Source organism: Chionomys nivalis, chromosome 16 (genome assembly GCF_950005125.1).
Source record: "Chionomys nivalis chromosome 16, mChiNiv1.1, whole genome shotgun sequence".
NCBI lineage: Eukaryota > Metazoa > Chordata > Mammalia > Rodentia > Cricetidae > Chionomys > Chionomys nivalis.
Window position 1 is genome coordinate 27,369,564 of NC_080101.1, and position 24,264 is coordinate 27,393,827.

General features: G+C 40.9%; 1 protein-coding gene and 1 non-coding gene across 6 annotated transcripts in view; both read right to left on the reverse strand.

The window, feature by feature from the left end:
- Unc13b (unc-13 homolog B) overlaps nucleotides 1-24,264 on the reverse strand; it is a 193,328-nt gene that overhangs the window by 45,321 nt on the left and 123,743 nt on the right. The window contains exons 1-2 of one of the 5 annotated variants that reach the window (XM_057790259.1): nucleotides 9,503-9,936; nucleotides 1,094-3,613 (exon numbers count right to left, since the gene is read on the reverse strand). The exons of 3 other annotated variants lie outside the window; for them this stretch is intronic. In XM_057790259.1, the coding sequence (XP_057646242.1) occupies nucleotides 1,094-3,353 (2,260 nt within the window). In that variant the 5' untranslated portion in view covers nucleotides 3,354-3,613; nucleotides 9,503-9,936. Of the gene's footprint in view, nucleotides 1-1,093; nucleotides 3,620-9,502; nucleotides 9,937-24,264 lie in introns of those variants that run through there. One more of the 5 variants, XM_057790260.1, reaches the window with a different exon arrangement.
- Nucleotides 22,363-22,503, reverse strand: LOC130888296 (U4 spliceosomal RNA). Its single transcript, XR_009058433.1, has one exon. It is a non-coding gene; the product is annotated as a U4 spliceosomal RNA (small nuclear RNA).

Consider the following 24,264-nt stretch of genomic DNA (forward strand, 5'->3'; position numbering starts at 1 on the left):
CTACCTCACTTTTTTTAATAGCTACATGGCACTGCATCCCATTGTTTATGTGTGCCAAAATTTTATTTCATTATATATTTAAAGGACATTTAGGTTGCTTTCAATCCTTACTATTAAAAACAATACTTCAAAAATAGCCTTGTACATATGCCACTTCCACATGTAAAAATGTCTGCAGGATACATTCCTGGAAGTGAGGCTGAGGGCTCAAAAGGTGTGTATATTTATAACATTGATACATTTTCCCAAATGCTTTCCTTAGAAGCTACATCATCTCATCCCATCAGCAATGTATGAGTATCTGATCCCTTACACCTCTGCCAGTAAGATATGTTTCTCCATTTTCATTTTGTCTTGGGAAACCGAATCAGGTTATATGCAAAACAGGATAACCCCATTTACATTTAAAATTGGATAAATATAGCATATGCTCTTTGGATAAATTTAATTTTGATTGGAAGAAGAAAATGTAAAACCACGTATTTCCAACACTGCCTAGAAACAAGTTCTTTCATTTCCTGCTGTTAAGAAACACATTTCATTTTAGTTCTCAGGTATTTGGGGAAAGCAGAAGGGGAATATGATCTATGGAGGGCAGCTGGGCCCTTGGGCAGGGCCAGTATTATAAGCAGGTAGCTGCTGGGTGCTCTGTGTGGGCAAGGCCAGAACTAGGATGGCGACAGGGAGAGGCAAAGGTAAGGAAATTTCCATGAAGAAGCACCATCAACTACCAGAAAGAGTATTTTAAAATACAACATAGGATTCTTTTTCTGCCCCTCTGGAACCCAGGAATAAATGTGCTTTATTTCCCATTTTTGCTTCCCACGTCTACAACTGCAGCCTCCTGTGGCCCAAATGTTCTGGTCTCTTTGGAAAGGCTACTTCCATGGTTCCCTAATAGACTGGAAATGTCCTAATGACAGAGACTAGAACTTCTTCTACTACCTTAGCATCCTCTTTCCTTCTATTTCCCATAGATTTTCTTAAGGTATGTATTAAAGCAGTTTACACTGATTCAAGCCATGGACCAACCCCATCAGCAGATGAAAGCCATACTGAGTCAGCTGGAATCCCACACAGAAACTCAGAATACCTGAGGGGATGTCTTCTACTGAAAGATGGCTTGCTGTCTGCACTAGCTCTTGCAAAAGTTTTTTCTGCTTCAGTCTTTTCTCTCTCAGAACATTTTTAAAATTGTTGATACACTTGTTGAGGTAAATGGTCTCTGCACATACTTGTTCTAAACTCAGTTTGCCTTGATCAGGAGAGTCAGGCCTGGAACAAGTCTCATTTCCCAGACATGGGGCTAGAGGGAAACTGAGCAATGAGTTTGCAAGGGGTGAGTTATTAGAAGCAAGAGAGACGTTGCTTGGATCTTGAGGTGTCTGATCACCCTGTGTAGAGATGCCTACTCCACCAGAGACCACACTGAGAAAGCTCTCACTCCCCTGACTTCCAGGACTCTCCACTGAACAATCATGGGCTCCTCCTGAACTTGCTGTCCTGAGAAGTCTATCACTGTTCTCTGATTGGGAACCACTTTCATTGCTTTCCAGGTCCTCAGGACTGATGGATTCATTGTTCTCCAGCTTCTGAAACACCCCCTGAAGAGCCAAACGAAAGTGGTGGATTGCTCGGCTCAGTTTAGTTGAGTAAAATTTAATTTCTACATCCTCATCCTCCTGGGAGCCACTTAGAATACAGGAGGACTTATCAAAGACATCCTTAAGGACCTGGGCAGCACAGTTCTCTTCTTCATTCAGGTCAATATGAACCATGTTACTGAAAGTCTCTGGCCCTATGATCATTTCTTCCACTGTGCTATCAGAGCTCAGAGTTGTAAACCTTCTAGATTTGTCTGCCAAAAGGTCCTCCAGCTGCCTTGAGCTCAGAATATCAAGACCAGCTTCACAGCCTAGAATTTTGTCCTCTGCATTTACCCTCTCTGCTTTCAGTGAGCTGGACAGTGAAAGGCAACTGCTGTCCTTGCTTTTATTGCTGCAGTCAGTTTGTGGTTTTGTTACTTTACATGCTTCACGTTCTTGGCTGCCCTGTTTGAAAATCTGTGATTTTCCACAATCTTCCTCTTTTGACATTAACACTGAGGAAGACTCCCCAAGTTGAGAGAGGGGAGATAGTTTGGCACAATGATCATTGATTACCCGGGATGTTCCTGATGCTCCTACGTCATCCTGCAGCTTAGACACATCATCCTGTTTCGCCAAACCATCCTTTGGTGGGAAGCAAAGGCCTTGCTGCTCAGAAACCTGGGGTCCTCTATGTTGACTCTGAGTCCTCGTCTGGTATGGTCCCATCATGTATCTTCTGTTCCCTGTTTCCATCTGAAGAGCTGGTTTACCCTGGTTTAAAGAGTTCCAACTATGGTCTTGAAGTTGTTGCAAGCATGATAGAGAGTCCTTTGTGGGATTCTTACACCCTTGTGGCCATATTGGCTCTTCTCTGGTAGCAACCCTGACCCCCACACTCTGCAAGAGGATGGATTTCTGCAAAATGAGGTCCCTGTGCTCTAGATGGACAAGCTTCACCACAGTAGGCCGGGGGGCAGGAGCTGTGCCTGCCCTATATGCCTCTCTGACGTACCTGTTGCACTGCACACCATTAACACAGAGGTGCTTAGCTAGGAAGCTGTCCACTAGCTCCACGGTGTTTTCCCCATCATGTTCAGGAAGACCATATAGATAAAGAATGGCTTCCTCTCTGGATCTTTCTACATGGGGTTCCTGGGCCTTTTCCCCATCACACACCTTGGCCAAAGAGCTGCTACCCACATGCAAACCTTCTATTTCACTCAATACTGAGTCTACACAGCTAGACACTTCATCCACAGAGCCCCGAACTTGGCTCAAGTGCTGTCGCAGCTCAGCAATCTCAGACTGAAGACGACTGATACCTTGCAGCTCTCTGATGATATAATCTACTACATCTCCCAAAGGTTCTTGCTGTCTATGGCTATAGTTTTGGCCAGGGTCTCTAGACAAAAGGAGCCTGGCTTGGTTTTTCTCTGAAGGCTCTGAACAGCTGGCAGGTGAGAGTTCCTGAGAATCAGACCCTGAAACACAGGCAGCAGAAGTCAGAGGAAGCTGGTTGCTGGTTTGCTGCTCAAAGATGCAAAGCTGGCCCAGGTCCCCATCTCTCTCTCCAGCAGTAGTAGAATCTGTTGATTCACAGCAAGGGGGCAGGAAGTTGCCTTCTGGTAAGGATCCAGTAGGGCCTGCGGACTTGCTCTTGACACCACATATAGTCTCTGCCCTAATCTTATCTGGTGAGAGGCTGGATGAAGGTCCCAACGTGAGCATGATTTCTTCCTCAGACTCTCGCAACAATCGTTTCATTTTCCCCCTTAGGAGAGGTGCTGGTTCTTTGCTTCTGTCTCTTATTTCTTGTTGGGATGTTTAATAGGAATTGCCTTAGAAGAGCCTGTCCTGCGTTTTCCTTTTCTTTCTTCCTTCTTTATTCTTTTTCTCTTTTTTGATTGGTTTAGCAATTATTGCTAGTTGAGGTCTTTGGCTTAGCCCACAGTGCTTGCCTGGAATGACCTCATGTATGGGTCTCAAACCTGACACATGCCCCTGGTTCCTGGCTTGGCTCTTTCCTGTAGCTCATGAAAAAGAAAAATAGTACACTCAGATCAGAAAGAAACAGAAAACTTAAATCAGACCAAGCTTTCAAGCAGGATAAGAACAATGCCTTCAAAGACAGTAAGAATCTACCCTGACAAGCCTTAAAGGCTATAGGCATCCCTGCTCTTCCTTTGACTCCCTTTAAAATATTGATTCAAACCAAATCAAGTCTTTTATGCTCTTAACAAGTACAAAGGTATCAGTATTGAGACAAGCTCCTGGGATGTGGATAAGTTAAGGTCAATTAGTGACTTCTTACTTGAACCTTCACAAAATTCAGCATTAGACTCTGACTCAGGGATGATTGTGTAGATGTTTAACCACCATGCACACAATGAAAAGACCAACACAGGACGTTTCTTTCTTATCTATTTTGTTTTTCTGATGAGGATTCAGATAGCAACCATTCACTTGAAAAAGAAACCATGGCAAGTATTTCAGATTGAAGGAAGAAAAGTATCCCTACAACTAATTCCAGAATACAGTGGGAAAGTACAGGTGTAGCACTGTTCAGAACTCAGATGGCAGTCAACATAAGTCTAATGGGACAGACAACTAAAGGCCCACAAATAATAGACTCACAACAGAGTCAGATGGAAGCTCAGGCTCAGCCTGGAGCAGCACAATCAATATTCTGATTCAGTTTTTCTGGGACTCAAGATACCATATCTATGTGATTGTGTTGCTTAAGTCTATCCTCCAAGGCACTATAGCTATGTGACTGTACTGCTCAGGTAATAGGGATGCTAATCTTCTGACTGGGTGGGGGATAGCAAAGCATGAGACAAATAGGAAGTTGGATATACGACACAGGGTGCTTTGCCATTCTCCAAAAATTTGCAGCTAGACCTTCTACCATTCTTGCTTCTGGCACTTTAAGTTAACGGTAACTACTATAGGACAGAGGTGGAACTGATTATTACCTTATAGAGGAAGGGTAATAAACATTTCCTGTTTACTAGGGAGATAAAAATGGGGGAGGAGCAGAGTGGAAAGTATAAGGGGAAAACAGAGACTCATGAGATGCGTAGGGCTACCAATACTCGATGGTCTTGCTAGGCAACCTACCAAGGACAAGATGAGCTAATGGCAGACACACTGTCCTTAAATTATTTGACATGAGATTGTTTCCCTCATTTTCTTTTAGATTTTATCATGATTTGTAAGTCTTCTAAATCCTTACTAAAAGAGGAAAACTGCCTTAAAGAACAAAGCTGACCTAATAGCTACTCATTTTCAAGAAAAGTCACCCTCTACAATTAGTCTATGGAGCTAAAATTTAAAAGCACTGTACCTCCCTGGATTGAGAAGCAGCAGAAGTCATAGGACTTGGGATAAAGATGAGCTGGTTCTTTTACAGGAGATAACTAGGTCAAGAACTAAGAGACAGAAACTACATGAATTCTTATTTCCTAGTTCCCTGCCTTCTTGACAGCTCCTATGAGAACTCTACTTTAACAAGGAACCCCTCACTTAAGTATTTTGTGAGGCCACAAACAAGTCCAGTCCACCCATTACTGCTTTAACCTGTGTTGTAATTTAGAAAATAGTGGCGCATAGCATAAGAGAAAGATGTCATCAACAAAGTTCAGGTGGAGGGTATTTTATTTTTTTAATTGGGGGAAAGTAAATTGGAAAAGGGGAGAGGGGAAAAGGGAGTCTAGCCCCTGGGGACAGGAGTGGCAGAAGAGAAGAGAGAGAGACAGACAGACAGACAGAAATAGAGAGAGATGGAAGGTGGACAGGGCCCTTTGAAAAGGGAATGTAGTGAATGTGCACAGGAGGTTCTCTTAGTGGCTACAGCTGAGGACAGAGCTCTTCGGAACCCCAAGGGCAGGCCAGTACAAATGCCTGAATATTAACACCCTGGGTTTCAAGAAGCCAGGTTAATAGCAGCTTCTCCCTGTAAACAAACAAACAAAACCCTTCAAACTTTCTTTCAATTGGTAGCCACTGCCTCTCAAAGGACTGAATTTAACAATTACCTGTTAGGCATACACGTTCTGCAATGGCACCAAATTCATCCAGCCATTCTGGTTTTTAGGCTCCAAAGCAAAAGATAAGTTCAATGTATTACCTGAGGAATAACCAGCCACTCTGCTCAGAGCTCAACAGACTATCAGAAAAGGGGCAACCCGTGAGGCCAGGAGACTCAAGTCAGCCTTCTTCCTCAGTCTCTCTTTGCTACTACTGAATGAAATTACAGGGGCCATATAGAAGACCCATCTGATCTCCAAGTCAATTTGAATTAATAAATACATAAAGGAGATGCCAGGTATTAAGCTAAATGCTAGGAATATAAGAAACAGTCTCTACTCTTTATATGTTACAGGGGGGGTGGGATTCTGATGAGAATGAATAACAATATGAAATGATATAAAATACTGACAAATTGTAATTAAAAAGTATTTATTATAGGAGTGAAATATAGAAAAGAAGAAATGCATAAAACCAGGACAGGTATAGGCCACAGAGAATACTTCCTTTGGTGAATCCTCTGCTTCAATCTAGGCCTCCAGTTGCCATCAGAGTGCTCATGCTATCACTCTGCCTGTCTTGCTGGCCTGTTCACTGTGGTCGACTCTCTAACTTCCAGCACTCACTCTGAAATAAGCATTCACTTTTTCCCCTGAGGAATGCTTGGTGCTGGGAAAAATAAGCCTCTCCTTCAAGAGCTATCTGTATTTGAAAAGAAAACATAGGAAAAGAAAGTGAAGTAACCAGAAAGCTAAAGATTTAATTATGGAAATCTAAGACTTAGGGCCAGGAGTAGATACTTAAATTACATTCCATCAGCACCAACCTACTAAAACCAAGTCAAGAGAAATGCTCCTCAGTATTCTTAAATGGCTGATTCATTTACTCTTCTCTCTGACTTATAAAGTAAACATGATTAAGGACATGACTAGCTCTTGTAAAAATAAATAAATAAATAAATAAATAAATAAATAAATAAATAAATACCTCTGACCCAAATCTTGGCTTTAAAGAAACAACCAAGGACCTCTGGGAAACAGGCAAGGATTCTATGAACATATATCAAGCAGCCTTTCAATTCTGGGAAACAAACCTAGAGGGCGGCAGGACAAAAAACGCCAAGGGAAGTCTCCTCCCATCAAGGCTACATGATCCCTGGGCCATTTACCAATTATGCTGTAAGGTGATGTCGTGAGGAGTGATTTCTAGGGCCAGTCACAGCAGGTAGGGGGACTCTTAAGATGTCGATCTTTGCGAAAGAATCAATTCCTAGAGTATCTTTTCAGAAGAAAGAGATCAGGACCCAAAGTATAAATAACAAGATTAGTACAAAGAAATGAGAATGCCCTAGATCAAGGGCCTAGCCTAGTCCTAGTCCTGAAGTTTCTAGGATGTACTATCTCTCAACATTCTTGTGGTCTACCTATACCAATGAATTCTTTTGTTTGGCTATTAAAGTATTTTTTTCTAAATTTTTAACTTGAAAGTATTTAGATGGGATAAGTACCCTAGCTTCTCAAAAGCCCAATTACCTAAGATTATACCCTTGAGTCAGAAGAATATCCTTATTGTTACTAAGTTCTTGCTTATGGGCCTAGAATTGATATGAACCATAAGAACATAATAAATTTTCTTCATTTATGTTCAAATTCCTAATACCTAGAGTACAGGACCTCACTATGAAAAAGCACTGGGACGGGCATACAGTGAGATCTCAGTACCATGAGGAATTGATGGTATAACTGGATTAGTATGCAGTCTCCTATTTAGTCTGATCCTCCTCTGTTTCCATGACAACATGAAAACTTCAAGGTTCAGGTTTCCTTCTAGATTAATGACCAGCAACCTATTTCCATTGTAAAACTCAGCTGGAAATCTCTTCCCAGTAGCATGTATTCACAATTTTCTAGAACTTATTTAGGACAAAAATTACCAGGGTATCAGTTAGCTATTATCTCCCTAGCACATGAGACTGGTGGAGAGAATCCCCACTGCTGTTGTGGGCTGTTGAAAGGGCTCACCTGCCCTTTCAGCAAGAAAAGCTGCCCTGATCCTAGCAAAACTATAAAAAGTAAAGAAAGCGTGTAAAATTAATCTTAATATGTATTATTTAACCCCAAATTCAAAATATTATTACAACATGTAATCAATAAAAAATATCATTAATTATATATTTGTATTCTTTTTTATACTAAATCCTTGAATCTCATATTTTACATCTTATTTTCCAGAACATCTCAAAGCAGACTAACTAGTTGGGCATGGTAGCATACGTCTATAATCTAAGTATTTGTATGTGTGTATACACATGCAGAGATGTACATATGTCAGGGTACATGTGGGATTTGGTTCTCATTTTGTGGGATCTGAGGATCAGACTCAGGTCATTAGACCTAAATGTAAGTGCCTGGTCCACTCCCCTCACTTAGGAGACAGAGATGGGGGAACAAGATTTCAAGGTCATCTTCAGCTATATACAGTTCAAGGACAATCTGAGCTACATGAGACTCTGTTTCAAAAAAAAAAAATCAAAGTAGACTAAACAGTAACGTGTGGCAAGTGGTTACCATATTGGACAACATGGACTTAGAAATCTGGGGTAGGAAATACTCTAGATAGCCTCTGAGTGCAGAGAAGAGTGTCATCACAGTGACAGTGAACTGTTTCTTTAGCTCAGCTTTTTACCTGTTTACTTTGATCCTAGTTGGAAGTAGCTCATTTCTGTTTGTGGACACGCTCACTTCTCCTTAACGCTACAAAGAACCAAATATCAAGTCCTAACTGCAACAAATGAGACCCTTTTTTTCCCTCTCAATCCAACCATTTGTCAATATCCTGTAGCTCTGTGTAGCTTCTTTCCAGTATTCTGGAGAAAACTACAGGACAAACATTGTTACTTCAGCAGAAGCTATCTATTGACATGGAAGGCTTGGAAACCTTCAATGAGCAAGAGTGTAATCTTAATGCAGCTAGATGCACGGTCTACTAGAGGGGCAGATAATGATGGCAAAAGACTCATTTATTTAGAATTTTCAGTTTACATGATTCTCACATATTATTACAACCCTGTAAGGCAAGAAGAATTATTGTTTTGATTTCATAGAAGACAAAAATAGAGCTTTGAGAGGGTAAATTAGACTTGATCAAGGTCACTAAGAAAGGCCAGGATTAAGTAAGTTTTCAATTGCAAAGTTAAGGCTTTTTGACCATACACATAAATAGACAAATTATATGTATGTGTACATACATTCAAAGATGGAAAAGCTCAGGATGGACACTTGTTTATAAGGCATTTGTACGCATGAGAGGCATGCACATATCAGACTTGGACAGTATAGCCCCTCTCCACACATGTAAGAAGAAATATAGAAAGGTTTCTGAATATACCTAAGAACAGGAAGGTTACCTAAGTACATGTATAAATGCATAAATGGAGGGACAAATGAGCTCTATATATGAATTACAAAGAGGTAGAGATAAGTTTATATGTATATATAAATATATATTCATATACGATGAATAAAACGGTTGTCTATATGCAGTGTATATACAGGAGAGGACCAGGTAGGTTAGTCATAAACACATACAGACATGTCAAGACAGAAGCTATGCACACATCCAATGGAATGGACAGGTAGTTGTAGACATACAGCAGAGTATACAGGAAGAATGGATGGCCAGATTATCAGCACACAAACACGTGTATGTGAAGATTCCACCCCAGTGCTGAGTATGCTATTTTTCACTCATTATAATGACCCCCACCAGCAACTTGGCTCAAGCAGTTATATAATTAATATAGCTGTTCCATATTCCACCCACAAATGCTTTGCTTTTGTTCCTGCTTGTCGTTCAGAGTCAATCATATATTCAATATCACTTACCTTACTGCTGCAACCAAAATAAGGTTAAAGAAATGAAAAGGGGGGAAAAAACATTAAAGCCACAGATTCTCAAGTTTTAGAATGCAAGTGCTGCCTTTAAGAGGTAATCCATTTAGAAGCACTCCTTAGACTGACAGAGAAGCCACAGGATGAACTTTCTGAGCCACAGCACAGCCGCCTGCCCAACCGACAAACAGAGCCAAGGAGCTGTTATTCTCAGTTGCACCTAGCTGGCTGGCTCCTCCGTGCAAAGTTGATGATAGGAACAATGCCTAGCAGAGAAATCCCCTCAGTGAAGGCGGGGCAGGAGTCTGGTGGCTGCAAACCTAGGAATCCAGTCTGGTCCACACCTCTCTGCTGAGGGGGGATTCTGAAGACCAGGCTACTGAAGGCAACAGCAGCAAACTTCAACTGGATGTGGAATTCTAACTCAATCCTTTCCCGGCTTTGAGACTGAGAGGAAAGCAGGGCAGCTCCGGCTCCGCTTCTGCTCCTCCTCCTCTCCAGCTGCTTCCTGCCTGCCTGCACTCTCCCATAGGGCACCAGCCCTCCTCACACGTTGCTGGCGCACACACCCCCTTCCCAGCACACTCACGCACATACAATCCTGCCAGCAAGCTCACTCACACACCCTTGGTGAGTGTCTCTCCCTGCTAAATATAGATCTTACTCTCTCTCCCCCTCCCCCATTTTCTTCCTTCTTTCCTCTCTATACACCCCTTTCACATCTAAGCCATAGAATTTAAGAGAGAAAAAACAGAGAAGCTCCGAATCTCAGGGGGAACTCAGAATATGGCTAGTGCACAATACAAAGACAGTTTTCTCTTCTATTAAAATAAGCTCTGGATTAGCTCACGATATATAAGGTCTGTCACCAGCCTTTAGAGAAGCTGAAGGACAGGGGCAGTGACCAAGCGCAGTTTTCATCTCATGATGCCATTTTCTCGTAGTTCACATCCTGAAAAGCTACTGCAAAAGAATTCCCTTAGGCTATGACATTATAGCAACTAGGGAGGAGGAGAAACTGAGGAAACCAAAATAGACTCTCAATTGCAGCAGTCAAGACCAAAGGCTGCTTCTAGAATCCAGAAATCAGATTAACTTGGCAACCCAAATTAATACAACATCAATCAAAAGCTGTCTAAGATGCAGAGTTCTATGTCCATGATCCCCAATATCCCAGCTTGCCTTTACCAATGGCAGCCCTATCTCTATGGAGATTTTCCAGTCTAGTGGTTCTCATGTTGTCCTAATCCCAACAATTTCATAAGTCTATGTAGAACATACTACAAAATCAAGTGTCTATCTTCAGAGACAACCCAAACCGCTCACTGTGGCATCATGTCTGAGTATAATGCAGGTACCATTGAAGCTCTGGAACATAAAATGGCAGGTACATGAAACAAGCTCCCTTCGTACACTCTGCAGATACAGACAGGAAAACACTGCTTGCTGTGCCTACCCCTGAACTGCCAGTAACAACCCAGTAGCACTGCTTCTCTTCAGCCTTCCCTGAACCTGGCACAATGAGGAAAGCCCTTCCTCTTCCTCAGACCTCAGGTCAAAAACAGGGTGGCAAAATTGAGTGATTCAGCATACTTAATTGATTCAGAATTTATCTCAAACATTCCTGTAACAATCCACAAAAGAATCTTCCCCATCTAACCCAAAAACCAGGTGGTAAGTCAGCACTATCCTGAGATCTGTCATTGTAGGGCAGGCAGTCCTATATGAGAGATAAAACAAAGCTTTGATTTATTTAATTTTGACTTGTCTGAGGCAGAGTCTCATTTTGTAGCCCAGGCTAGCTTTGAACTTGTAATAATCCTCCTGTTTCTGCCTCCCAATGCTAGAATTATATGTTCCTGAGCCATCGTGTCTGGCTCAAAACAAGATTTTAAATCAATCATAATCTCCATATCTTATCCAAGATCCCAAGGAGAAAGGGGTGGTTTCAGAGCCAACATTTGCCTCCTTGCTGCCTTCTTCCAATAACATTGATTTCCCCTCAGCCAAGGCAGAAAATTTAGATTCCAGAAGATGCTAAATAACCCATTTCTTAACCATCCACCTCATTATGCAGCCAACACTGACAGCAGAACAAATACCTCCTAACCCAGTTGGGAGTTGGCTAGATGACAGAAGAGATAAGGGCTGACAGCACAACTAACCACATCTAAATACAGAGGAAGAAAATAACTTGAAAACTGTCAAATTTCAGTGGAAATCACAGCCAATTTACTGTGGAGTTTCCCAGGCTTGAGCCAGAAGAGGTACAGGGTTTAACACAAATAGAGGAAAGACTGATTAAATCAGAATTCCTTCCCCAGCTCTGCAGTCAAGCATAAGGAATCAAGAGCAGTAACTGTCCTTTATGAGGTCTGGGTCCAGGCATTCTAAATTGAGGAAAAGCTCACACTATCAAGAACGAGGAAGATCCTCAGGGCCAGGGCATTGCCTGAGCAACCTATTTCTTCATACCCTATCCACCAGTAGGATTCTAGGGCTTGCCCAGGGCCTCAAGTTCCTGAGGCCTCAGCCTGAGGCTAATGGACCCAGTCTGGTTCACCTGTACAAATGTGCACAGTCCCTCTCTTAAGCAGCTTTGGTTTTCTAGAAAAATGATGGTTCAGAGAATGGAAGATATGTTCAAGACACCAGGAAGCACAACAAAATTATCAATCTCCCATTAGAACCTTCAAATTTCACATGAATTTGACCACAAATTATTCTTGTGTTTACCACTGCCCCTGCTTGAGCAACTTGCCAGGACTTAAAATCATCTGGATGACATTTTCTCTGAATGCCTCTGTAAAGGCATTTTTAGGTGGAAAGACCTGCTGTTAATGCAAGTGGTACCATTCTTGGACTGATACTGAATAAAAAAAGACTGAATAAAAAGGAGAAAGTAAATAGTGCGCCAGTGTTCTTCTCTCCCTGCCTACTAGCTGTAAACTCAATATGAGCAGCTATTTCACATGAGCTCCTGCCACCACACCTTTCTCACTAGATAGATAGACTGCATCCTCAAAGTATGAGCCACAATAAATCAATCCTTCCTGAAGTTGATTTTTTTGGTCAAGTATTTTATCACAGCAATGAAATAAATAACTAATACAGAGGATAAAACATGGTAAAGAGCAGTCAGCATACGCTCTGGTAAAGAAGGGGATATTCCTTCAAACACAGTCCTACAGGGCTCAGTTTCAAACAGGACATGACCACAAAATAATCATTCTCCTCTGGGATAGGTAGTAGGCCATTTTTGTTTCTTTGGCTGTAAGAGCAACAATAGAGACCTCTTTGTCACAGTGAATCTGACCCTTGATAATCTTAGGCAGGCTAAAAAAACCAGGTACCTTTTTGAGTAAGAAGTAGCACAGTGTCCTCCTCATCTGGGAAACATCCTCAAAGCTAGCCTGCTCCAGAGTGCACTGGGCAGAGCTAGGAAAACAGATTGGGTTAAGAAGGGAGAGGCATTTTTCCAGAAACTGTGAAATGCTTTCAACAGACATTCTCAAGGTCTAGTTCCAAATTTAAGTCTTTGCAGGGATTTTCGCCTAGAGACAGATGAGTCAAGATAGAAATTCAAAATGAGACAGTGACACGCAGAATTATAGGAAGGTTCAGAGCGGCAGGAGCTCTAATGGGGAGCTGAATGAATGGAGTAGTCAGGAGGCCACCTGGTGCACAAAACCCTCTTCAACTGAAGTCATTGGGTAGTACCACAGGGTCATTCAGGAGGGCCTCCAGAGTCATAATTCTCTCCCTCAAGTAACCAGTCTATTGATCCCTAAGATCAGACACAACTAGTTTGGAAGCAAAGAACATGCCTACTCCAAACCTGGCCTCCCTTTCCAGGAGTCACTGCCAGAGACTGGCTGGGTCGGAACCAGCAGGTGCCATGATGGCAGTCATAAATATGGAGACAAAGGAAGGAGAAACTCAGTTCTGTTTTACATAGGAGTCAGCTTGTGACTATTTTCCTTCTCTACCACTAAGAAAACCCAGAAGTATCACGAAGAGGCTGACATGTGGTCACACAGCTGGGATTTCTTTTGTGCGTGGGGAAAATCGTTTGTTCTGGTGCCTGAGAAAAGTCTTTTTTTTTCCTCCTTATAGAATTATGCTCTCCTCAAACTATTTAGCAACTATATACAAGCAGAGAATGATTGGCAATAGGAGGTGTTCATCTTTATTCCCCCAGGAACATGCTGCCCTAAGGGAATGATGAACCTGGCAGGGTCTTGCTGAGTTTACTGATGTGCTAAGACAGAGCTGCCACACAGCCCAAATGTGACCTGACAAGCTGCAAGGCAGGCCTCAGGAGTCACAAACTGCTGACAAGCCTCAGTTCTACAACCAGGTCAAGCACCATGTCCAATTAGAATCTTGAGCATAAAGAGACAATAAACAAAATGCTCAGGACTGCCCAACTAAGGAGTTAAGTTTTCTGCCTGTACTGTCAAAGGCTGTGGGCTATGTCCATTTCAGAAGCAAATGACTGAAAGGGTTTTGAAGAGTCCTTTGTCACTGTTTAAAGGCTCTTAAAGTAGTATACACACTTATGCTTTCACACAACCCTGATCAAAAGTCACAGTGTCCAGACTAGTCTTAGCTAGGGTTTTATTGCTGTAAAAAGACACCATCACCACAGCAACTCTTAGAAAGGAAAATATTTCATTGGGACTGGCTTACAATTTAATGGTTTTGTTCATTGTCATAGTGGGAAACATCGAGGCACATAGGCAGACATGGTGCTGGAGAGGTAGGATCAGCACACAGCAAGAAGAGCCTGGTATGGGCTTCAGAAACCCCAAAGACCACCCCCAGTGACAAACTTTCTCCAACAAGGACACACCTCATAACAGTGCCACTCCCTATGAGCCTTTGGGGGCCATTTTCATTCAAACCACTACAAGACTAAAAAAAATATAGTTCCTGAACTATAGCCCCCCCCCGTGTTTGTGTGTGTGCGTGTGTCTGTCTGTCTCTCTCTCACTGTGTGTATGTGCATGTGTATATGTATGTGTGTGTGTACACAGAGCCTTCTAGTGCTTTGATCTTGAACATCTCAGCTTTCAGAACTGAAAGGCACTTTTGTTGTGTATAAATTACATTGTTCTATCTATGTCCAGGAAGGATAGAACAGGGCAGAGAATTTGGACTGCTCTTCAGTATCGAGAGGAAGGGGGAATGGTGTGGGGGGAGGAGAAGAGGAGTGGGGATGGGGGAGGGGACTGGGAGGAGGGGACAATATTTGGGAGGAGGGGAGGGAAATGGGAAACGGGGAGAAGGTGGAAATTTTAATTAAAAAAGAATAAAAAATAAATAAATAAATAAATAAATAAATTACATTGTTCATGGTAAGTGGTTCTGAAAGGCTAGGCTACAACAAATTGTGACCTGACCCTCCCAATTTATACTTTGAAATTCTAAATCCTACTACCTCATAATGTGATTTTATTTGGAGATATAGTCTTTAAAAAGGTCACCAAGGCCATCAATCAGTTCATCAAAGTTGGCTCTAATCTGACAGTATTCTTATAAAAATGGAAAATATAGGCTCCATTGGTAAAGGGCTTGCTCCTATGACAGACTTAGTATAAACTAAACAGAATCTTCCAGAACTATTGATTACACACACACACACACACAGACAGAGTGTGATATTTAGCTTTCATTGTTACTTTGACACAATCTAGAATCACCTGAGAAGAGAGTCTTAATGAGAAATTGACCACATTGGTGACTACTGGACATCATTTAATTGAGTTAACTGATGTGGGAAGACCCAGTCTACTTTAGCAGCACCCTTACAATGCAGGGGATACTGACCTGTAAAGAGTGGAACAATCCAACTGAGAACAAACACGTGAACATAAATGTACTTGTTTCTCTCTGCTCTTGACTGTGGATGTGTGACCAGCTGTCTCAAGCTGCTGCAAATGTAATTTCCCTTCAATAATAGGCTGTAAACTGGAACTATGAGGTAAAATAAACCTTCTCTCCCCTGAGTGGCTTTTTGCTAGTTTTTTTTTTAAAAAATAACAATAACAGAAATGAAACAAGAACAAAATATAATAGATGGATACCAATCAACTACCTAGATATTAAACAAGGCATGGTGAAAAGGTGTCATTATCTTTGGTCTAAGGCAGTTCACAAAATGAGATGTTCTAACAAAGCAATTGTTATATCCGTATCTTATTGTGAGGGAGAAGGAAAACGCTGTGCTTGGGAGACTGATAGCATCATTTACTGAAAAAAAATTATAGAAGAGGACATGGCGGATAAAGAAAAGATGAGTACAGGTCGAATATTATTAGGTACCTCTGAGCATACAGGTGACAATATCCACAGGCAATTGGAGCTGTAGGTCTGGAACTCATGAAAAACAACTGAGACTGCAACTGGGATTCATCAGTCACAGGAAAGTACACAAATTAGATTATCTAGAGGAGAGGAAGATGGAGAAACAGAGTCTGGGAATCATTGAGGCTTAAGAGACAAGCAGAGGATAGCAAACGGTGTGAAGGAAACAAAAACTGAACTGTCAAAAATAAGAAACAACTTGAAGGAAAACATAGCACAGATGCCAAGAAGGAAGAGTGCCTTCGGGGGAAATCAATGCACAGTTTCTATTTCACCTGTCAAGAACTGCTTCAGGATGCTCGTTCTCATCTGGAACGCCCTTCCCAACTTGTCATCTTTACCTATTTATGCGCAAGTGTCCTTAGGTGTGTGCTGAATAAATACATTTTCTTATAATACCTGAAGATGACATCCAACCACAGGATGTAGAAGCTGAAAAAACTAAGAAATAACATGTCTTTTTCCTTTGACTTCAAGAAGTTACCTTTTTCCCCAAATTAAAAAAAAAAAAAAAACAACAACAACAACAAAAAAAAAAAAAAACGTATAAGTGTTTTGCCTGTATATGTATAAGTACCACATGCTTGCCTGGAACCCACAGAGATCAGAAGAGGGTGTTGATCCCTTGGCACTGGAGTTACAGAGGGTTGTAAGTCACCATGTAGGTAGTGAGAGTCAAACCTGGGTCTGCTGCAAGAGCAACACGTGCTCTTAGCCATGGATTCACCTCTCCATCCCCTAGCTGCATGTGGTGGCATATGATCCCAGCATTTGGGAGGCTGAGGCAGGAGGGTTGTTGTAAGTTTGAAGTTGGCTCAGTCTATTCAGCGGGTTCCCAGACAAACTGGGAATGAGAACCTTTTGAAAAGGAAAAAGAAAGGAACGAGAAGGGGAAAAAGAAGGGGTAGGGGTAATAATGATAAGGAGAAGGAGAAGGAAGAGGAGGAGGAGGAAGATGAGGAGGAGGAGGAGGAGGAAGAGGAGGAGGAGAAAAAGGGCAGAGAGACAGAAAAGGGTGGGGATATAGCTCAGTGGTAGAGCATTTGCTTAGCATGTGAGAGGTTCTAGGTTTAACCCCCGCACTGCAAACAGTAGTATTAGCAGTAGCAGCAGCAGCAGCAGCAACACTAATAATTGTACTATCAACAGTTCTATTATTGTTTAAACTATAGCTGGACTTTAGAATGTTTCTTTCTTGTTTGTTTGCTTTTTGTTTTGTTTTGTTTTGTTTTGTTTTGAGACAAGGTTTCTCTGTTTAACCCTAGCTGTCCTGAAACTTTCGCTATAGATCAGGTTGGCTTTGAACTCACAGAGGTCCACCTGCTTCCCAATGCTGCGATTAAAGATATGTGCCACCATCACCCCAAAAGATGTATCCACTTTTAAAACTGATGGTTAGTGGCACATGTAAGAAGCTATGGATCTCCATTATGACAAATATACACACAGGATGCAGGTTTACCCTTGATTTCATCTCTCTAAGCTCATCTTATTTTTATTTTTCTGGTACTTAAAAAAATAACTGCTAGTTTAATATTCTCTAGGAGTTCCTCTGATAGGACTTTTCTAACCGCCTAACTCAGCAGGCTTATTTGCTACTTTACAGCCCAAGGCTAACTATTTTCACTACAAGCATTACTTTTGCAATAAATTATTTATGGTCATGACTGACTTCTTAGCTTGATAAGCCAGAGACTTGCATCTATTAATAGATGAATAAAAATGTAGTGTTTGTATATACATGTATAAGCATTCATATAAGCATACATGATGGGATAAACAAAATTTAAGACTTAAACACACTTCCTTTTGGAAACAGAGACAAATAAAGAAAACCACAACCAATCAAAATACAGTTGTACAGCCCAGTTCCAACCACTACAACTACAGTACAACTCACACCCCTAAAGATTAGGGATCACAGCAGAGAGGGCAAGATTGTAAAAGCCAGAAGGACAGGAATTTTCCCGTGAGACTGTGTCTTCAAAAAATATTAGAAGCTATATCCATAAACTCTCACGAACATGACTGTCTTAACATGACTTCTCTCTCCAGTAAGAAGGAGCTGAACTAGGACAATTAACAATAAACATGTGACCTTTAAGGGGGCCAGGGGAAAGTCCAGGAGGCTTCAACCCTACCAAAAAAACCTACAGGACACTAAGGAATATTTAGAGCAGGAGAAACAGTCTTTCTCAGGGAAGAGCACACCAATTGGTTATCCAACACCAAATGGTCAGACCTGAAAATATATACATACAAGTAACAGTATAGAGTTCGAGCAGGTTGTGTTTAAGTAGCTGAGCGTGCATGTGCGCACTCCCATATGCGTGTGTGTAACAATAATTAATGAAAAAAAAGAGACCATTAATTTGAAAGAGAGTAAGGAGGGATATATGGGAGGGTCTGGAGGGAGGAAGGAAAAGGGAAATAATATAACTCTATTATAATCTCAAAATTTAAAAATATTCCTGAACACAGAAATACCTGGAAAACAGAAGAGACAGTTAAAAGAAATATTCAGCAACATAATAAAGATAAACAAAAATAGAGATAGGGGAAATAGTGATGGGTGGGAAAAATGAGGAAATATAGACCAAAAAATATAAAATAACATATGGCTAGTTAAACCACTCCATGGGTAAGGACACTTGTTGCCAAGCCTAATGACCTGAAGTTGATCTTCAAGATCTACATGACAAGACAGAACCTATGCAAGTTGTTCTCTGGCCCGCACACATACATACAGGCACATACATGAATGACCACACATACTAAATACACTTTTAAAATGTAATAAAAGTTACAAAAATAAGATAAAATAGTATATATATATATATATATATATATATATATATGACAAATAGGTCTAGAAATTTAATGTATAAAATGAGGGAATACAGTAAATAAAATTGTGTTAAAGATTTTTGTTGAATATATACATTTTAGCTTCTCTTGTTACAAAAAAGACCATGTCAATAACAGATGTTTATCGAATGCTCATAATATGTGATGCTCTGTTCTATGTGTTAACCTGCTTCGTTATAATGACCATCACACACTCACTATACGTATCACATGAGCATCACTTTGTAAATCCCAAGTGCACAAGAAAAGTTATTTTTGAAACAGGCCTTTTTAACAGAAGACCAATGCAAAAGATGGGTCAAACAGTCTACAACTTGACACCCTCACTCCACATGCTTGACTAGACATCTGAACTTTTCTTGGTACAAAAATGAATGTCAAACGGCCAAAATAGCTTTTTCAGCCTGCCTTTTCATGCACCAGTTTACTGAACTGAGTGGGCTCTGCCTCTTACAACAGCCTGCTTAGAAAGAATGCCGATGCTCTTTGGGTCTTCAATGAGAAGGCAGCCTTCGGCAACTCCTAAACACTATAGTGAGAGACTAAAATGTATCACAAGAAGCAGTTAAAATATAAATGAATTTAGCCATGTGTTGGCAGCACTTGCCTTTAATTCCAGCATTCGGAGGCAGAGGTAGGTGGATCCCTATGAGTTCTAGGCCAGCCTAGTCTACAGAGTGAGATCCAGAACAGTGAAGAGAAACCCTGTCTAGAAAAAAAGGAGAAGAGAAGAGTGAAAAGAAAAAAAGAATTTAAGGGGGAAATAATTCTTAGAATTTCTAGGAGTAATTTTTAAGTGTGGCTATTATTTGACTATGGAAATTTGAGAGAATAGGCACTCAAGGTAGAAAATGGGATTAACAGAAGAAAAAAGTCATGTTGTTAAAAAGAAAATAAAACTTAACATTTATTTGGTGTTAATAATATGCTAGGTTTTATTCCATATGCAATTAGTCAGCAGGTATGATATTCTTTCAAAGGGGAAGAAAACTAAGTTTCTAAAAGGCTGAGTGACTTGTCTAAGTCAAAAGTTACATAAGAAGGAAGTGATAAAGCTGTTTAAACTATGGGTCTAGGGGAATCCAAGGCCTAAGCTATTCTATCCATATAGCCGAAAAAGGATGTTGAATCAAGTCATGGTGGTCGCGGATGCCAGGCTATAAAGTTGACACTGAAATGCAATGAAAAAAGATTCTGAGGAAAAATTTTACTTACCCATCTACTGATATCTGTTAGTTTGATGTTTACATCAGAATATAAAGATAGACTCTATTTTGTATCTCAATGCTAATTTTCACTTAGCCTTTTCCCCCCTAAGACGGGGTTTCCCTGTGTAATAACCCTGGCTGTCCTGAGACTCGCTCGGTGGACAGGCTGGCCTTGAACTTACAGAGATTTGAGTGCTGAGATTAAAGGCATGTACCACCACTGCCCAGCACACTTAAGTTTTTTAAAAAGTTCTTCATTAGGCCGGGCGGTGGTGGCGCACGCCTTTAATCCCAGCACTCGGGAGGCAGAGGCAGGCGGATCTCTGTGACTTCGAGGCCAGCCTGGTCTACAAAGGGAGTTCCAGGACAGGCTTCAAAGCTACAGAGAAACCCTGTCTCGAAAAACAAAAAAAAAAAAAATAAAATAAAATAAAGAAAAGAAAGAAAAAAGAAAAAAAAAAGTTCTTCACTGAACTGAATATTTGTATAAAAATAGACAAGTCAAAAGTGCATGTTCACCTTGGCAAAGAATCCAGATTAAGAAATAGTACCCACAAAACTCCAAAGGTTTCTTGTACTCATATCTAATTATTGCCAGTTCTGTTCCCCAGAGGTAATCACTACACAGATAGCATAGCTCACTCCTAGTCCTTGTTTTGTTTGTTTAATGAGAAGTACTTCACAAATAAATCTATGTGATATCTTTCTTTTTTTCTTTCTTTGCAATAGGTATATCTGATGGAGGAAGGTCATTGGTTAATTAATAAAGAAACTGCTTGGCCTCATAAGTTGGGTGGAGTAAACAGAACAGAATGCTGGGAGGAAGAGGAAGTGAGCTCAGATGCCATTTCCTCTCCTCTCTGGGGCAAACGCAATGAAGCAAGCCGCCAGGTCAGACATGCTGAATCTTTCCCGGTAAGACTGGTGCTACACAGATTATTAGAGATGGGTTGATCAGGATATGAGAATTAGCCAGTAAGGGCTAGAGCTAATGGGCCAAGCAGTGTTTAAAAGAATACAGTTTGTGTGTTGTTATTTCAGGGTATAAGCTAGCCAGGCGGCCGGGAGCTGGGTGACAGGAACATAGCCCGCTGCTCCTACAACATATATCTTTATTTAGTACCTGTATGTGGTGCTGGGAATTGAACTCAAGGCCTTGACAGGTAAGTGTTCTAGTGCTGAGCTATACCCTAGTCCCTTTTTTTTTTTTTTTTTTTTTTTTGGTTTTTTGAGACAGGGTTTCTCTGTGTAGCTCTGGCTGTCCTAGAACTAGTGCTGTAGACCAGGCTGGCCTTGAACTCACCTTGAACTATACCTTGCCTCAACATCCCAAGTGCTGGGATTAAAGACAATTGCCACCACTGCCTGGCTCCTACTTCTGTTCTTTAAAACATTGATTTTACATGTATGGGTTCTTTTCCAAAATGTATGTATGTACACCACATGCATGAAATGTTCACAGAAGACAGAAAAGGGCATCAGATTTAAAACTGGGGTAACCCTACTTCTTAAACATAGTAGCACTAGGAAACACTTTTTATTTTTCAAGACAGGGTTTCTCTATGTAATACCCCTGACTGTTCTGGAACTCCCTTTGTAGACTAGCCTGGCCTTAAATTCAGAGATTCACATTCTATGCCTCTTTAGTGCTGAGACTAAAGGTGTGTGCCACCATGCCTGGCTAGGAAAACACTTTTTATAATCTGATACTTCAGAATTTTCTCTGACCATGGCTACCCATCTTAACTTCCATTACCTCAACTCTTTGCTTTCATGAAGATTGTGTGTGTGTGTGTGTGTGTGTGTGTTTAAATTGTTTGGCCAAAATGGCTGGGAAAATATAAGTATGATCTCTCTCTCTCTCTCTCTCTCTTTGGTTTTTCAAGACAGGGTTTCTCCGTAACTTTTTGGTTCCTGTCCTGGAACTAGGTCTTGTAGGCCATGCTAACCTCGAACTCACAGAGATCCACCTGCCTCTGCCTCCCGAGTGCTGGGATTAAAGGCACCGCCCGGCCTATGATCTCATTTTAGTGACTTTATTCTTCATAATTCCCAGTGATGTGGGATGTCCTTCTGTATATGTGTTGCTCTTATTGGTTAATGAATAAAGCTGCTTTGGCCTATGGCAGGGCAGACTATAACCAGGCTAGAAGAGATAAAGAGAGAGAGTAGGTGAAGTCAAGGAGACACTGTATAGTTGCTGAAGGAGAAAGACACCACCGGAACCTTATCAGTAGGCCATAGCCTCGTGGTGATACATAGATTAATAAAAATGGGTTAATTTATGAGTTAGTTAATAAGAGCCTGAGCTAATAGGTCAAAGAATGATGTAATTAATATACTTTCTCTGTGATTATTTGGGTTTGGATGGTCAGGAAATAAACTAGCAGTCTCTATTTACATCCCAGAGTTTAGGAAAACTATCCTTCCTACTCTATACTTTTTCCTTAACTGCATCAAAAGCAGTCTCTGCTGGGGAAATTTTTCAATTAGCAATAGTCATACCTCAGATAAAAATCACTGGCTATGATATTGCTGCTGCATAAAGCATATACAAGCCCCTCTCTGGTGTACAAGGCATCTTGTACAAGGATGTTGTGTCCTCCTCTTGTTTTGGAAATAAGTGAAATTCCTGCTTCTAATTCTTCCATTCATAGGAAGAATGGCTTTGCTTTCTCTTACTTATCAAGAACCCAGCCTTATCTTATGGGTTCAAAATTGATTTGGGGAGCATGGGAATCAAAACTAACATGTAAAATAGGTTGTTGAGTAAGAAGTGACATCTCCATTAGGAAGTGCTGAATCTAGGGTGCTGATATGACTAGTGACTGTCTAAAAAGTAGTTGGAAATACGACATGGAGTTCAGGAGAGAAATATGGGCTATAGATACATGAAAGGAAGAATATATATATGGCTCTTGGCATAATAAATGGGGTTTCATAGGATGGATGAATACTGCTATATGAAAAAAAAAAAGATCGAGTACAGAGTCCCAGAAAGACTAGCATTTAAGGTGTGAAAAGAGAAACCAGATAAAGAGAAACCAGTCAAGGAGAAGCATGTGCTCAGAGTATCAAATACAGCAGACAGGGTGCAGTAAGATAAAGACAGGACAGCATTTGCCTTTGTGTTTAGCTGGGAGCTCACTGATAACCTTGAGAGGTGCAATTATAAATGTTCCTTGAAATTTTCCTTGAAAAATAAGTTCAATTAAACACTTCTGAAAAATAAGGTTTCATTACCAAGTATTGAGCAAAATTGCTGTACATTATGAGAGTCTCTGTTTAAAGAGTCTTAGGGCTAAGTGTATCCAAATTCTGTGAAGAATGGGTTCAACTCTGCCTCCCAAGAGCAATCTGTTCAGTGTTACATTCTAATGAACTCAGTGTTTCTAAAATTTCTTTGGCCATAGAACTTATGTCACCTGACAGCTATTAACAACTCTAGACTGCAATCATATGGAACACACTTTGGAAAATGATGTTTAAAAGACAGGGAAGCTTCCAAGTTAAATCATATCTGGACTAAAATCTCAGGTCTATGCTTATTAACTGGGTGACCCTGGTGCCACCTTACAAAACATTGAGTTCCTGGACTTGAGACATAGCTCAGTGGACAAAGCACTTGTAGCAGAAGCATGAAGACAGGAGTTAGGATCCCCAACACCAACATGAAAGCCAAGTGTGGACATGTACAACTGTAACTTCAGTGTTGTAGGGCAGAGATAATTGGATCTTTTGGATTCACTGGACAGCCAGTCTAGCAAAAGCAATGGAACTCTAGATTCAGTGGGCAACACTGTCTCAAAAATTAAGGTGAGGAAGAGGCAATATGATGGATCAGCTGGTAAAAGTGTTTGCCACCAGACCTGAGTTTAACCTCCAAAACCCACATGATGGAAGGAAAGAATTGATTACTACAAGGTTCTCTTATCTCTAGATGTATGCCACACACTGTTCATGAACACACGGACATGCATGCACATGCACACACATGAAAACACACACACACAAACATATAATGCTCTATAATTTTTTAAAAATAAGATGGAGCAGTGCATAGTGGCACACGCCCTTAATGCCAGCACTTGGGAGGCAGAGGTAGGTGAATCTCTCTAAGAGCTTAAGACCAGCCTGGTCTACATAGCAAGTTCTGGGCCAGCTAGAGCTACACAGTGAGACCTTGTCTCAAAAGTAAATAAATAATATAAGGTAAAGAAAGATAAAGACATCCAGTGTCAACTTCTGAACCCCATATGCACATGCACATAAACACCCCTCATACACACACCACAAAGTCAACGAGGCATT